We start from the raw sequence: 17,763 nt of genomic DNA, 5'->3' as shown, positions 1-17,763 counted from the left end.
TAGCATGTACCCTTGATGTAACACTATCAGAAGGGCACTCGACTTCTGTAACCCAGTCTAACCATAAGAAAAACATCAGACAAATTCCAACAGAAGATCACCCTACAACATACCTAACTAGTACTCCTCAAAACTGCCAAAATCATTGAAACTGAGAAAATGTCACTGCCAAGACATGCCTAGGGGAGGTATGACAACTAAATGTAATGTAACTGAATAGGATCCTGAAATGGAAAAGAGCCATTAGGTTAAAACTAAGGAAATCTGAATAAAGTATGGACTGACTTTTATAATAATCAATATTAGCTCATTAATTATAATAAATGTATCATATTAATGCAAATGTTAATAATGGGAGAAACTGTGCGCAGGGGTGAGAAGTGCACATGGGAGTTCTGTACCATCTTCTCAATTTCCCTGTAAACTAAATATTTTTAAACATTTTTTAAATAATAACAAGGGACTGGCCGAATCGTGGTACATCCGCACAATGAAGGACTAAGAGGCCACAAAAAGGAACAGAGAATGTCAAGCAATCGCTAGCATATCATTAAGTAAAAATAAGGCAAAGGTATCCAATAGTATATACAGTATGCTAACTTCTATGTAAGCAGAAAGAAGAAATAAGAAGATATAAGTATTTGCATATTTTTGTAAAAATAAAAACTGGAAGATTAAAAACTAGTAAGAAATGGTTACATCTGAAGATGGGGTAAAGAGAATTGTGTGAAAAGATGGAGATAACTTCTGCATATCTTTATATAGTTTTTACTCTTGAATATGTCAAGGTGTTACATATTCAAAACATAAAATTAGTTCATAAGAGAAAAATCAAACCCTAAAATGGAAAACAAACTGAAACAGTATACCTTACTGCAGAGAGAATCATTTTTAAGTGAAACACAGTCTCAAGTTTAAAAAAATTAACTTTCACATTACGTTCAATGTATCAGATTACAATTCTCAAGCCAGTATGTTTGTAGCAGGATAAAGTAGACAAGCAACCATGTTCATGTCACTATAAATCCTTTAATTGTTCATGTAATAGAAGTGAAATAAACATAAAATTGAAGCAATAAAAATTATTTTATGTTAAATAGGACATGCTAAAGATAAACTGGAAATAGGAACAAAACCACCACATATATGCATACACATGCAAATGTGTGTGTCTCCATCCATCTACCAACTGATGGGGCCTAGACACAACATCCCAGTAGCAATGAGCGCCTTTAGCACCCAGATCTTGCTTTCTAAATACCATTTCCCACTAGAAAGAAACAGAGTTCCTTAGACAAAGTCTCTTTGCAGATCTGAGGCAGGAAAATTACAAGAGCCTGGGATATCTTTCTGTGCCAGAAAGCAAGGAAATATCCCATGACAAATGGTGTCATGTCAAAAGGATACAAAAGAGCTGGAAGGGTCTCTGGCCAATTTGGGGACAATTTTGGCAAAATTTAACATGAGTGTACTTGGTTGTAAAACACAGATTAAATAAAAATCCATGAACCCATAACAATGGCCAAAAATAAACTTTTTAAATAAAAAAAAATACAGAAATGTTTTTCACCACTGTGGAGGTGCAACTACAATTTCTACTCCAAAAATTGAAATCAAAGGAAAAGAGTTTGGCATTTATTCTTCCTTTTTTAGAAAGCACTGTAATTTATCACATGAGAGAAAGCCCTCATTTACAGAAGAATGCCAACATCTTGCCATTCCCAAAGATATAACTATTCCAGGCTCAGTTCACCAACAGATGTTAAAACTTTTAGATAAAAGATTATTGAGGAATGGAATAGCTGTAGCTACCAAAGTCTCACCTCCAATAGTTCCATTCCTTCTATTGGAGAACGGTTTTTACCAGATAGCCAGAGTTACCTCACTGGTTAAAACCTATTTTTCATGCCTAAGCAAAGTGTGAAATTAAGCTTATACAAGCACTTCTGTCCAATCTTCAGGATTACTTTCAGCATAAACAAGGCAGATAACTCCTTTATGACAAATGAGATCAAAGGAACACTGTGAAAATGTGGAGGCAATCTTGACAAAACTAAAAGCTTGTCCCTGGAATCAAAAAAGTTAGTATGCAATGTCTTCATAGACCCAAACCGCAAGAAAGCTGGTAGGCTTAGATAAGAAACCAGACTGTCAATTATGAGTTTAGCAGGACTTATTTTTGCAGTCCAAATGGCTCAGTGAATATGTCACAAATTAATTACCCACTGTGGAAGAAGCGTAGCTGTTTATTCTTTGTATTTTGGGAGTGATAAGGATAGTGGTAACAAGAGTATATCAACCAAGAAATGTCTCTCATCTGACTGAAATCCCCACAAAACCTCAGGTGGCACAGAGGAAATGACTAGGGGTAAATAGAGCAGTGCCCCAGGCAGTTTTACCATGAAGCATTTTAAGCTTCTTTGAATCTATCTGTTCCCCCAAAAAAGACCTCACGCGCATGATATGTCTTGTCACTTTTAACCATATTGAATACCCAAAAATTCCTAGGCAGAATTAAGGCTGCTCATCTTGCAAGCAGTTTCTTATTTCCTTCTCTAGTTTCCATGGCACCCTGGACTTTGCTTTGCTCCTCCTGTTCCCCATAGCACCCATGAGAACTAGAGTTCCTACTCCTCAGATTCTGCTCAGAGCCACCAGTCTTGCAGCCTGCTTCCTGCCAGCATCTTTCCCCCTAGTGATGCGTGTTGCCTCCAGATGCCCAGACCCACAATACACACAGGCCACCAGCAGCTATCACCTCACAGCCAGGAGTAAGGTGCGGGCACTCTAGTGGCAGAGGCCTGGGCATGGCTCCAGCTCCATCTAAGCCAGCAAGTTATTTAACTTCTCTGAGAGTCAGGTCCTTCATACACAAAACAGCATAATAAAACCTACATTCCAACGTTACAGATAATGCCTGAAAAGTTCCCAATACATTACAGAGGATAATCAATACTGGCTGGTAAGAGCAGCTCTAAGTAGTAGCATATTATCAATGGTCTACATTTACTGTGTGCCAGTCACTATTCTGAACACTTTAAAGGTATTGACTCATTTCATTCTTAAAAAGTACTATCAGGCCAGGTGCAGTGGCTCACACCTGTAACCTCAGCACTTTGGGAGGCTAAGGAGGGCAGATCATCTGAGGTCAGGAGTTCGAGACCAGCCTAGCCAACATGGTGAAACCCCATCTCTACAAAAATACAAAAATTAGGTGGGCATGATAGCAGGTGCCTGTAATCCCAGCTACTCAAGACGTTGAGGCGGAAGAACCGCTTGAACCTGATAGGCAGAGGTTGCCGTGAACCAAGATCACGTCACTGCACTCCAGCCTGGAGCGACAGAGCAAGACTCCGTCTGGGAAAAAAAAAAAAAAAAAGTAGTGTCAATTATCCCTATTTTTTACAGACAAGAAACTGAGGGAAAGAGTTGTAACAATAATAGTAATAATAAACCCTTCCATGGCTTTTCATCATGCACCAGAGGGAACTCACATATCTTACTCTGGCAAGCAAACCTTCACACAGCCTTTCATTATCTCCCCACCTGATAATCGATGCTCAAGCTGAAGTTAAATCCCGGAGGTGCAACAAGTTGAACAATTTGATAACCTCTTTCTCTGGAGACACCATCCTTCTGCCAGAAATGCTCTTCCCTGAACAACAGCCCACTCTTCAGCTCTGTCCTCCTGGGAAATGCCTCTTCTTGCAAAAGTATACACCTAAGTCACTTCCTCTGTGAATCTCCTTGGATGTCCCAAATTCCCTCAGTGGCTTATTCCTTGAGATTCCTTCTGTATCTTCTTCCTGTCCCTATGAACTCTTCCTTCCTTCTCTAATGTTTGATTGTTTGCCTGCATGTCCCCACGTACACTGCAAATACCTAGAGGGCAGTGACTACATTGCTCCACTCTTGTCCTCACTGGCCAGCAGTGTCCAGCACAGGCTCCGTTTAGAAACTTACACTGAAGGGCTCTGTGTACTACCTGCACATCACCATCCTCACCCATGAAATGAGAATAAAGTGTCTCTTTCACAGGCCATCTGAGTAACAAGTCATAAGATCAACAAAATACACATAGAACCTAGCAAACATTTACTAATGAAAGGGGAAACACTGGATCCTGCACACCACAGGAACCCTGGCAGACAGCCAACAGACCTGGTGAGGATTGACCATTTTCAAACAAGCCAAACACACACACACACACACAACAGCAAAGGGATGGGACATTCCCAAGGCTGTGAAGCTTCTCCAAACAACCTAGACCATTTCCCAGCACACATCGGGAGCTGATTCAATCTAGTAATGCAGTGAGCACCGTATCCCTGCTTATCACAGCACCAGGGATGCCCTAAGTGCTCAAGAAATGCTAACTGTTAACAGTGATGGCAATGACAGCAGTACATGCTGTAGTTATTATTAGTTGATTCAGCAACAATAAGACTCCTCATGGGGAAAATTCCTAAAAATAAATGTACAAAGTTCTGTTATTTACTACAAAGTCATATTTCCTAATCTGCTCAAAGACTTTAATTATATAACTCAATGTTGAGTTTTACTTTTTCATTTTTAAGTATTAGCTAGCCTGTTTTAAATAATTTTCGCTGGTGAGCTCAAAATATTTAAGGCAGCTGAACATTCTTGTTCTCTTAACAATGAAACTTAATTCAATTCTAAAAATATCTGAAACCAAACAAGTATTATTTCTGGTATACTCTCCCTCAAGTGTCAGTATCACCTATTTCATGGCATTTTCTAAACATCATGTCGACCTAAATCTTTTTTTTTCCCCAGGTCTCACAAGGACTAAGAATTACAAACTCTTCTTTCAGGCTTCCCTAATTCCCCTCTATTTAAAATCTCTGTCCTGATGTTCAGATTTGTCCAAGTCAACTATTTCATTACCCACTTTGAAGTTACACATGAGACCTCACTCATAAACCCAAGGTGCTTCTCACTCCTCTCACTTTTGTGTATACACTATACTGGGTACCTCTTTGCTAACTGCAAGCTCCCCAGGGCAGCAGCCCATTTAATCTACATTTGAGATCTGTAACTTTCTGCATAATAACAGTAAGGATCTCTGTGTTGCTTCCCTGTTGCTGTGAGCCCACTTAACTTTGGGAAAAACTCCCTTCAATAAAATCAAACAGCAGTGCTTTATAGCACTGTTCCAGTGCTCAAAGTAGAAACTGAAAATAAAACATATGTTTCTATTACAAAGGAATAAAAGTCATTTCTACTAAAAACACTTTACAAATCCTAAGAACAATCATCAAGACAACACAACGTCAGAAAAGGGTGACACTTGATAGTCAATCTTGCCCCAAACATGCTGAATGATTCTTTTTGCTATCAACGCCAGAACGGAGAATCTATTACTAGAAGTTAATCTTCTGAAGTATATGCAATTTAATCCAATTCAACACATATATATGTGTGTACTCACTTGGCTGTATCCCTGCTAGGAGTGTGAAACTTGCTACATTATGGCTATGTCTACACAGCCAAATGCTTTCAAATATACTGTATAATTTGCTTTAAGAAGTTGAAAAAGCTGCTAAAGACAAAGGAGAATGTCAGAGGTATCAGGTGTAACAAAGTGATAGTAATACAAGATTAGATATTTGAAAAACATGCTCTTTTCATATAGTATAAATAGACTCCTGCCATTTTCAATTAAAATACATGTAAGAATAGAGAGAGAAGAACTGTATATTTACAAAGGTAAATTACTAATTACAAAGGGTAGAATAGTAACTTTGCAGGAGAAAAATCTGGTAGACACCACCTTACGCAAATGATCAAAGTTATCACCACCAGTATTGGGATATGATACACTAACACATTCACAGCATCACCTCCAGGATACTTCAAGCAAAGATGTGTAACCAAAATCTAATAATGAGAAACTGGAGAAAGGAAAATCAATGGACAGTCTACAAAATAACTAGTCTGTCTCCTTTAAAAATATCAAGGTCAAAAAAAAAGAATGGCTAAAGAACTGTTCCACATGAAAGACAACTAAAAAGACATGACAAAGGCAACACAGATCCTGGATTGAATCAACACTGAAAAGACTGATGTCTGGAGAGGCTAAGGACTTTGCATTAGATCACCTAGTCTCTTAGTGGCAGCACTGATAAAAGTAAAGTTGAAAGCAAATCCTTCTGAGATTCTAGACCCAGGAACATAGGGGTGAAATCCTAAAATTTATACATTTTTCAAATATTTTTCTTTTTAGCCTTTGGCATGTCTTAGGTCAAAGCCTGGATATTCTGACATAAGAAATATTATTATAAGCACTTAATCTTCATGGTTTTAATATTCAGAATTTTAAATATACATTAATAATCACAAAAACCCATTAACTGCAATATACTGTACATTAACTGGATCCAAAAACAGAATCGTGTGTTATTTGGCTTACAGAGGAACAGAAAACACAGCTAGTGTGTAAAACCTAGTAATCACCCATTATGGGTAAGCAAGTAATAAAAGTTTTAACTTTTTGGTGGGGAGAAAAATAACCCTCCAAAAGTCCAACCAGTCATAGTGATAAGGAAATTAATGGTAAAACTAATGAATCCAATAAGTCCATACTGTTCTTAAGCAGGAACTTCAGCTGCACTTCCATCCATCTAGTAGGGGAAATCATGTGGTCCTGGTGATACACTCATATCTGGGATTTCCCAGAAATGATATAACCTTTCCAAATTATCAAGGGCTATCAAACTGTTTTTTGTTTGTTTGAGGGACAGGGTCTTACTCTGTTGCCCAGGTTGAAGTGCAGTTGCTCAATCCCAGCTTGCTGCAGCATCAACTTCCTGGGCTCAAGCTATCCTCTCACGTCAGCCTACTGAGTAGCTGGGAATACAAGTGTGCACCACCACACGTTACTAATTTTTTTGGTGGGAAGGCTTGGAGAGACAAAGTCTCACTATGTTGCCTAGACTCGTCTTAAACTCCTGGGCTCAAGCCAACTTCCTGCCCTGGCCTCCCAAAGTGCTAAGATTATAGACACGAGTCACCATGTAAATACATACATACACAGATGTGGAAATAGGTAATAACATCACACACAAAAAAAACATAAATGTTTCAGGCCTAATTATTCATTTACTTATTTTAAAAATTACTGACCACCTTCTGTATGCCAAGTACTGTCTTCAGAGACTTAGCACTGAACAAATCTACCAAAGTTCTTCATGGCGCCTGTGTTGTACTTGGGAGTGGATGGAGACAGATGATCAAAAATTCATATAAAATGTAACATCAGGTGGTGTTAAGAACAATGAGGAAAAATAAAGCAGAATAAGAAAACAGTAACAGGGAGATATTTTGGCTTTTCTTAGGAAGTGCATCTGAGCAGATACCACAGTCAAGCAAGACAGCAGACCCATGTACACCCACAGGTGGAGGAAGAGCCACGCCCACTGGTCAGCAAGGCCCTGAGGTCAGAATACACAGGCAGGCTGCTGGTGTCGCCGAGTTACACAATCTGAGTGGGACAAGGGGCCATGCGAGAATTCTGAGCATAAGGGTGGCATAATTTCTGCCCTAACAGTGTCCTTCTGCCTACAAAGTCGAAAGCTGACATTAGAGGAAAAAAAAAAAGATTAGCTAAAATCCTTGCAATAGACAGGGAAAGGGGGTGGTGCTCTGGCCAGAGTAGCAGCAGTAGACACAGAGGACCAAGTTTTCAGACTGTAGTTTTATTCCGAAAGTAAGGCTGACAGGATTATTGATGGAATGAATATAGGGTTTTGAGAGAAAGATAAATACCAGGATTGACAATTTGGCTCTTACCCTTATCCACCCAATAACTACATGTAACATTTACTAATAAGTGTCAGGAAGGAAAAAGTTAAGGGATCAAGAAATCAAGACCTTGACTTGATATACATTATGTTCTAGATGCCAATTCAGACACCCAGATGTCACCAAAGTGAAGGCAGCTAGTAAGCAACTGGAAATCCAGGTCCAGTCCAATGGAGACTGGCTGGGCACAGTGGCTCACCCTGTAATCCCAGCACTCTGGGTGGTGCAGGTGAGAGGATTGCTTGAGCCCAGGAATTCAAGACAAGCCTGGGCAACACAGTGAGATCCTATCTCTACAAAATATTCAAGAATGAGCCAGGCATGGTGACACATTCCTATAGTCCCAGCTACTTGGGAGTCTGAGGCAAGAGGATCACTTGAGCCCAGAAGTTTGAGGAAGCAGCGAGTTATGATCACGCCACTGCACTCTAGCATGGGTGACAGAGATGCCCACCTCTAAAAATAATAAATAAGTTAATCCAGTAGGGATACACACACACACACACACACAACACACAAATGTAGATACATGGTGGGGGTGTGTGTGTGTGTGTGTGTGTGTGTGTGTGTAAAGGCTGAATGAATGAAATTTCAAAAAGGATAACACAGAGGAGGAGGGAGAAGAGAAACTTGAACACCATGTTGTATCTACTTCAGCACCATTTGAAAATTTTGTAATGAAAATGTATTATTTCAGTAATAAAAAGGGGTACTTCTGTATTCCCTCAAATAAAATAAAATGCTGATGGGGAAAATAAACTCAGAAAAACATAAAGATAACAGAAGACAACTGTGAAAATAACACTCAGAAGCAATCACTGTTAACTTGTAGATTACTACCTTCCAGGACTTTTCCCTAGGCATTTCTTTTTTAAAACACAGTTCTGTTTTGCTTATTTGTTTTACCACAGGTAAGATGATGCCAGACTCAAAGATGGCAGCCACAGAATTCAGACCATGTTTTTGTTTTTAATTTTAAGTGTTCATGCTTTTGAGTAAGCTCCACTCACCATGAGGGCGACCCTACCACTCCCCACCACTTTATACCCCAACTCATTTATTGAGGGCACCACCTGGCATCTGAAGACGTCTGTACTATATCCCTCCTCCTCAGAGATTTGTGATTGGACTCTCCCTTATAAAACCATAAGCTGTTTTCATTTCATGAAGAATATTTATAAACCTAATCTCTAAATGGTCACATTTATATATAATTCTTTATGTACATTTCTGGTTTAGTCTATCTCCTACAAAGCATGTTTTAGCACCATCTCAAGAAGTCATGGTCTAGAAACCAACAAAGGGAGGGCTCTGACTCAAAACAATGACCATGGCCAGCATAATTCTAGACACTGGAGACTTGGTGAGAATAAGACTGACATTCCTGCCCTTACGGGCCTTATATTTCAGTGCATGTGAGTTGGGGCATGTAGTCACAGATAGAAATATATTAAACATAATTTCAGATATTGAGATGTACATTCAATAAAATAATAACACGTAAGGACATAACCAGAAGTAGAGGGAGAGGAGAGAAAGAGAGAGAATGCAATTTAGGTAAGTGACCAGAGAAAGCCTTCTGCAGAAATGACATTTAAGCCAAAGCTTCAGTGAAGAGACAGAAGCATGCAAATATTCTAGAGAAGACCAACCAAGTACAACAAGCAAGAAACACAGAAGCCCTGAAAAGTGAAAGAGCTCAGCTCAGCATATTAGGGGGACAGGAGGAAGGCAATGTAGCTGGAACATCACAGGAAGTGGGGGCAGATCAGAGGTGACCTCACTGGCCACAGTAAAGACTCTGGATCTGCAATAAGTAATTACTGTAAATTTATAAACAGAAACACAATATATTATTTAGGCTTGGAGATTAGTATGGTAGTTATGCAGAGAATAGAACATAAGGAGCAAAAGTAACAGCAGAGAAAGCTGCTAAAAGGCTGCAACTCTATCCAGTCAAGAGATGTCAGTGGCTTGAACCAGCATTTCAATAGCCGTGGTGGTAAAAAATATTCAGATTCAGGATATACTTTGGCGATAAGATCAAGAGCCCTTGCTAACGGAATGGGAATTCTGAAACTGAGTGAACAAGAAATAGCCTCCCTACCCATGCCCAAGTAACTCAGTCTCACCGCAGACCTTCTTAACACTCACCATGCTGGGCGGCATCCAGAGGGTGCAGGCAACAATTACTTGCAAAATCAATAATGAAATGTAAGGTGTATTGTACTCTCTCACTTACCCAAATTCGGATCAGTAGACTGACGTTTCTTAATTTTAGCTTCAGAGATAGCAGAATAATAGGCACAAGTCATCTTGATCAGCCACGTTGCTCGAACCATTGGCACAGAATATTTAGCTAAATATGCAAACACATCCTCTTTTTTACTAAGAATAGGAACCTAAAAAGAAATAACATAGTGTATTTATAATAATCACATACTGTGTTCATCACTAGATAAACCTAAAGGGGAAGCAAAAGAAAGAGGCTGTAAGTTACCTGCTGGTTCTAAGAAAGACATCCTTGATGGATTTTCAAATAGTGCATGCAGTTTTGTTTTTCTGAGAAATATTTTAAGCCAATTTTCATTAAGAAAACACAATCAAAACTAGGTTTACTACAATATAAAAGTTTTATTAGTTGTGCTTTCTTATTTTAAAAATAAATTATTTTCAAATTCCCAGATGCTGAGAGCTACTCATCTTATTAACAGAGCAAGGAAAAATAATTTCATGACAGTCGTCCAAAGAATTTATCTCAAATTGGACGGGACAGACCAAGTGAAAATTGTCCCTACTCTGTATTTTATCCAGGACCTTTTCTTTTTGTACAAAGCTTTCTGACTGACATTTCATAAGAGTAACAATTTCCAGAAAGCTTCTAAAAGTGACGTTAGTCCAAAATTTAAAAGAGAGGCTACAATGACGGATCAGTGAATCTGCCTAATAAACACTGAGCCAGAAATAGCTAGGTAATTAATTTACTGGTTGAAATTAGGCACTTGAGGCAGTTAATTATGTCTTCCAGACCACAAAGGTACTATTTAGCAAATTAGTATTCCAATGTACCAACGAATGGTTTGAAAGAGTTAATTCATTCTTCTAGTATCCCTCATAAATATCCTAAGAATAGCCCATTCATCTATATCATCTATTCAAGTTTATGAATATAAAGGAAGAAAAACAGTGAACAAAGACTATATTAGCCATGACGCAGCAGGACGAGAGCAATGAGACTGAGGGGCGAGGATTTGCCCCATGCCAGCCATGACCCCATCTGTACTCCACTCCTGAATGAAGCCTGTTTGGCTAAGCTCAAAATTCCCGGGATCCTTATTTACAAACTGTGTTAATAACATCAACCCTGTCCACCTCACAGTGTAGTTATAAGGATAAAGCAAAACAATTACATGAATCAAAATTATAATGATTATTTGTTGTCAGTTCCAAGGATTTCTCCATGCCAACCAAAGTGCTTTCAGGCCATGAATGTGATCGTTTCTTAGAGGATCCTGAACACTGCTACTATAAATGCCAAGAGCCCTGGTCTCTCTTACTTGATTTTGTTGAAAATTAAGGTTTCAAACCAGCTAACTGATTCAGACAGCATGGCATTTTTCTCTTAACCAAATCCTCATCATACAGTAGATATCTAGTACTGATATGTCACAAAGTTGACTATTCATACACTTGATACAAAGTGCGATCCTAATGGCTGGGTGCAATGGCTCATGCCTGTAATCCCAGCACTTGGGGAAGACAGGGTGGGTGGATCACGAGGTCAGCAGTTCAAGACCAACCTGACCAACACAGTGAAACCGCATCTCCACTAAAAATACAATAATAAACTGGGCATGGTGGCACGTGCCTGTAATCCCAGCTACTCAGGAGGCTGAGGCAGGAGAATTGCTTGAACCTAGGAGGCGGAGGTTGCAGTGAGCCGAGATAGCTCCACTGTACTCTAGCCTGGGCGACAGAGTAAAGACTCCGTCTCAAAAAAAGAAACAAAAAAAGTGCGATCCTAGAATAATTCTTTTTAAGAGATAATTCTTTTAGTGTGTGGCCCTTAAAAACAAGCTATTTCACTTGTTCTTGCCAAAGAAACATGAAGCTTTTCAATCCTGAAAGAAAAGCTGCCTGGGTTGCACATTAAGATGCAGTATATTTGGGTCCTGCACGGTGGCTCATATACCAGCACTCTGGGGGACAGAGTCAGGTGGATCGTTTGAGCCTAGGAGTTTGAGACCAGACTGGGAAGCATGGCAAAACCTTATATCTACTAAAAACATAAAAATCATCAAGATGTGCTGACTGAGGAGGGAGAGTCACGAGCCTGGGAGGTGGAGGTTGCAGTGAGCCAAGATCACACCGCTGCACTCCACTCTGGGCCATACAGAGAGAACAGGTCTCAAAAAAAAAAAAAAAAAAAAAAAAAAAAGGGCAGTGTATCCATATACATATTTCATGGGCAACTGAAAAGACTTTAGATCACGTACAGTTCCTGCCTTGGGTGCTGACTTCAGAACACAGACTCCATGACAGAGGCAATTGCACTGTACCCAATACAACTAAAAGGGAGATAAAAGTCACATAGGCCAAAGCTAGAAGGCTTCCTCTCTGCAGACAAGATACTAAATTGTATCTCTTATAGACAAAAAAAATAGATACAATTTGACAGGAACACTTTCTGAAAATTAGGCTTACAAGGCACATCTCTCACGGAGCACAAGGCTCTCAGTTTACTGGCTATCATTTAAGTCAGGAACAAGAAAAGCACAGAGTTCAATATTCAGTTCAAGACCTAAGCTGCTGGTTTTCACTAGTGTGGTGTCAGTGAGTTAAATTTTCATTGTCAAGGTGAGGTTGTCTCTCATGCAGACATGCCAAAAGGTTATATAGGTCAAGGCCTGAAACATAAGCAAGTACAAGTTAGCATCTCCAAAAGAGTCACTACTAGTAGAATCTTTCATAGATGCCTAAAGGATTTCCTTTGAACTACAATTGGCAGAGGAAAAAAATAAAACATGTGAACTTGCGAAATGTTTAGATGAGACAGCAAACCAAACTCAGCACAGGTCTTATGTTAGCAGCACAATGCAAACCTCTAGCTCACTGTCCATATTGGCAGAAGCCTATGAGAACTGGTTTACGCAAATCAAGGCTTTGGAATTCAGAAGAACATATGTAAAGGAAGTTACTCAATTAAGAAAGCATATCGACCAGACACATATTAATAATTTTGTCAAATCTACAGTTGGACCAACTCAGAAAGAAAAATATGTTTATACTGACTAAAGTATTGACTTTCTCACCTTCTTGCATTACATGTTTTTCAGTAAATAATCCATCTAATTTTAAATGATAGCTAAAACTTGGAAATCAAAGGGCAGCTGTCTGGCTCTAAATCAAGCTACAGGTGCATCTAAGTCCGGAAAGAAAATTAAGACACCTAGCATGTGCTGGCTTTCAATCCACAGAAGCGTGTCCTATCACCTTTCTCCTTCAATGTACATCATCACTGCATCCTCTGTTTGCTAAGCAAGGGTAAAGGCAAAAGAAAATTCCATAGACCATAGTAATCAAAGTCACCTGAAAGGAACAGGTGAGAGTTAATGAACTGAACTGCTCAAGACCTAGAAGAATATCCCTAGATGCCAGAAGTCTCCTTTTTCAAATAAATCTACAATTGTGATTGAGTTTAAAGGTCCTTTACAAGCCTCTCTGTGGATAAAGCCTTGGTGTGCTGTGAAGCTTTACAGTAACAGAAAACCAGGTCTTGAAACATGATCCATACGGGAAACCATTATGAACTCAAGATAAGATTTCAAACATGACTCAGGATCTTGGCAGGTAAACCCAGATTTTCTGCCTAAAGCCATCGCACAGATGAATACCAAAAATGAAAGAAGTACTTGAACTCTCTAATAGGAAGAACATGCAGAGAATGCATTGCTTACCCAATTCTAAAAGCGATTTCACCATCTCAAAAAGATAGTATGCTGAAGAGGGAAGGGGAAGGATTCTTGAAATGCCCAAGAAATGACTACTTCAGGTATATTTAATCATTTGATAAAGAAAACATCTTCATGTTTGCAAAGAATTAACATCAGGGCTTACCTGATGAACACCTGACTTGGCCAGAGGCAGCTCCTAATAAAGAAAGAAGAACAAAGGCTAATATACTGCACCATGATTCATCTTCTTTCTGCAAGACGAGAAACCACTACTCCCTTAGGGCAAGGGCATCAACTCCTCAAGGGTAGCAAATCCAAAATATGCACTCTAAAAACTTATGAAAAAAGGAAACCTAAATGGAAAGATGTCAGGCTGGCAACAGGGAAACTATGAACTGTTAGTCAAAAGCCATCACATATTGAAGTATGTCCTATGACTTATTTGGCCTTCAGATACATAGCCCACAGTGGGACCACAAAGTAAATGTTCACCACTGGAAAAGGAATCATACATGGTTCAGCCTGGGTTGAGACAGTGGCACTAACTGAATGGTAAGAGGTGGTTATGCTGACTGTTACACTCTTCCAAGATTTCAGTTGCCTTTCACCACTGAAATCTATGCAAAGCAATACAGCATTATGACATTAAGGCAAAATAAAGCCAATGGAAGCTACAGACACTATTTTCAAAGAGTCGCTTTAGAAAACAGGCAAAAATACGAAAGAGCTCCCCAATAAACTGGGCCTATACCAAGCTGGTAGTGAAAACTTAATACTAGAAACAGAAGACAGGCACTCCTAACAGTAAAGGTCCTTAAGAGAGATAAGAAAAGACCCCTGGGATTATTTCAAAGTTGTGCAAGAAATGAGAGATCAAGACTATGAGCAAAGTTTCATAAATTTCAAGAGATACATTGTTTCGGCCACAAGACTGTTGAATCTGTGTATTATTTCCCACTGGAGGAAAATGACCAAAGGCAAAGATTTTAAAAGAACCTCCCACATCCCCTCCCCTATAAAAAAAGCTAGAAGCTATGAATAAACCTGCCCATTTTGTTCTAAAAATTTTTCAAAGAATAAGCACACAGAATCACAATCTTTCTCTCTCTTGGTAGGAAGGAGACAGCTTGAAGCATTTGGATGGGTGCTTTTAAAGACAAGAAAATAACCTCAAAGCAAGAATCTCTTTAACAAATCTTGGACATCTTGGCCTAAGAAAACTGGAAATGTAATTTTTTTTTTAATGAGGTCTTATTGCCTGTTCTTGATTTTAAAATCTTGTCTACCTAAAATCCACATAAAACAGCTTGGTATGTGGAATATTTAGGGGTTTATAGATGTCCTAGGCAACACATGCAATAAAAATAAAGAGGAAAACAGCATGGCGTAGCCTCCACCTGGTACTGCAAACCTGCCATTAGGCTTGCAGTCTCAGAAATAATTGGGAAGAAGAAATATATACTTGAATATAATATATATATTATCACAAACAGCTGATTATAAGACCATAACTAAAACAATGTAAGAAATATTTGATACCTTTTTTGCCAAAACAGAAAGTGGTTTATTTCCTGCTAACTCAGAAAACCAACTATGAATTACACTCTGGGATCGAGGAGTAACCAGCCAATAATTGTCTTTAGCATTAACTTGTGGTTTCTTCCTTCCCGTGTCCTGGAAAGTGTTAAGCTTCAGTTTCTCAGCTAATATACTGCTAAAATAAGCTCCAATCTGTGGAAAGAAGAGAAAAAAAAGAGAAAGTTAAGACAATAAGCAAGTAGATCAGTACTGTACATTAGTATTTTATCTTTATTGTTTCAACTGAAAATCTTCATACAGCCCATCGAAAATAAAGTGGGAATTTAGGTCCTTGAAGCCAAGAGACGTGATTTTGTTACACTAACTGTGACACACAGCACTTTTATACCACTATTCACAAGTAGTTCAGCAGAGGGGGGGCAAGGAGAGCCTTTGGAAATCTCTAAGATGAAATTAATTACATCCTGAATAAATATCAGCAGAACAGCTTCTGCTAATCCTTCAGCTGCACTTTCTCCTTTCTAATGCTACACACCCGTCAGGAGAGAATGTTTTCCCTGAGAGAAGAAAGCCTAGTAATCACTCAGTAATCATTCTTTTTCTTGTTTCATCTTAATAGCACATATTTTTGGAAAGGAAACTTGGTATTTATACTCAATGCTTTTAAACAAAGAGTCTACAGAAATTTATTTAAATGGCAAATTACAAAAGATTCAATTAAATTTGGTATTCAGCATTTTTGATTGGGCTGCCAATTTCATAACTACAAGCATTTCAAGAGAAACTAGTATTACCTGCTCTGAATGAGAGTGGCAAAGAAAGCTACTATGAATTACTGTACCACTTTCATATTAACCAAATTAAAAGATGGACAAGGAAAAAAGAAAGGAACAGGTTATAAGTGACAAGAAGGCAGAAAACAAAGTAATCTCTAAAAATTTAGTGAATCTCACTAGGTGTGGTGGCTCATGCCTGATCCCTGTAATCACAGCACTCTGGGAAGCCAAGGCAGGCATATCACCTGAGGTCAAGAGTTTGAGACCAGCCTGGCCAACATGGCAAAATCCTGTCTCTACTAAAAACAAACAAACAAACAAAAAAGCAACAACAACAACAAAAAAAAAACAAAATTAGCCCAGCATGGTAGCACATGCCTATAATCCCAGCTACTTGGGAGGCTAAGGGTATGAAAATTGCTTGAACCCGGGAGGCAGAGGTTGCAGTGAGCCAAGATCACACCACTGCACTACAGCCTGGGTGACAGAGCAAGACTCCAACTCAAAAAAATAAACAAAAAATTCAGTGAATCTATAAAAAATTTGTTGAAATTTTTTCAAGAATCCTATCAAAGCACCACATTTCAGACTCTGGGAGTTCTTTAATAAGATGATGCACTTAATTTCTGATAAATACCCCCAATAAAGTTAGCAAACAGTGGCAACCATGACTAAAATAAAATACTTACCCTGTTGAAGCAAAATATGAATCACTGCCTTAATGAGTCAAGAAATAATCTATAGGTTGAAACACAGTTGTAAGTCATTAGCCAAGTTCATCTAGAGGGTGAAAAGCCTGACATTCTTTGATCTTTGTGAATGATGTAATAATAAGAAGTCTGTTTTTAGTGTGTAAATGTAATAAAAATTAAAATAAGTAGAAAAGAAGTTTTTCTTTTTTTTATACAAACAACTTCATTACAGTTTTTGTGATTTTTTTTTAAAGCAAACATTTGAAGGATGTCCAAACGGTGAACAAATTAAGGGTAAAAATGTAGCAAAACCAGCTGTTTGGAAACAAGCAGCCAGTAGCAGCCAACTGTTTAATTTTAAATTTCTCAATTGATATTTGATCTTTGCACTAAGAGCACAAAACACCTACAGCTGTAGATTGCTTTACATTTAAAAGGTCTCTTATTTGCAATTACATATAAGTATTTAATAAACAAAGGTATAAAAATGAAAAAGTAGTCTGAGCAATCAATTTTATAATTATATTCTCCTATATACTTAATGATAGCAATGGAACACAGTGACTGCATGTATTAAATCCTGCTAACAAGCCTTTGTAAACAAATGCATATTGTAAACAAAGTCAAAATTCCCAAGAGAGCAAAAGACTGGAAAATACACATTAGGGCTCCAAAAAAAGGTCAAAACATGATTGTAACAGTTAATTTTATTGTAATAGCAATATATTTATATTATTCAGAAATCAATCCAAAAATTCAACAAAAAGAAAAGAGCCTCATTCCCAAGTCCTAATGCCTACCTCCAAGTAAACAATTTGATTTTTTTTTTTCTCTGCTGAGATTTCTTTTATTTCTCTTGTAAAACAGAGGAGGAGTTAAATAGAGGGTATTGGATTTGGCAGCTGCAGCCCCTTGGGACTTTTTTTTTTTTTTTTTTTTTTTTTGAGATCACGGTCTCGCTCTTTTGCTTAGGCTGGT

At 38.4% G+C, this 17,763-nt stretch overlaps 1 protein-coding gene and 1 pseudogene across 5 annotated transcripts in view; both read right to left on the bottom strand.

The window, feature by feature from the left end:
• The window catches only part of MED12L (mediator complex subunit 12L), a 363,255-nt gene that overhangs the window by 305,692 nt on the left and 39,800 nt on the right, over nucleotides 1-17,763 (bottom strand). For all 5 annotated transcript variants that reach the window (XM_037736428.1, XM_017522838.2, XM_037736429.1 and 2 more), the window contains exons 4-5: nucleotides 15,318-15,509; nucleotides 10,067-10,226 (exon numbers count right to left, since the gene is read on the bottom strand). In XM_037736428.1, the coding sequence (XP_037592356.1) occupies nucleotides 10,067-10,226; nucleotides 15,318-15,509 (352 nt within the window). The remainder of the gene's footprint in view (nucleotides 1-10,066; nucleotides 10,227-15,317; nucleotides 15,510-17,763) is intronic.
• Nucleotides 15,588-17,763, bottom strand: part of LOC108300130 — a 4,497-nt pseudogene continuing 2,321 nt past the window's right edge.

The sequence above is a fragment of the Cebus imitator genome, unplaced genomic scaffold (assembly GCF_001604975.1).
Source record: "Cebus imitator isolate Cc_AM_T3 unplaced genomic scaffold, Cebus_imitator-1.0 Scaffold25, whole genome shotgun sequence".
Taxonomy (NCBI): domain Eukaryota; kingdom Metazoa; phylum Chordata; class Mammalia; order Primates; family Cebidae; genus Cebus; species Cebus imitator.
This window is presented reverse-complemented; position numbering and strand designations above follow the sequence as displayed.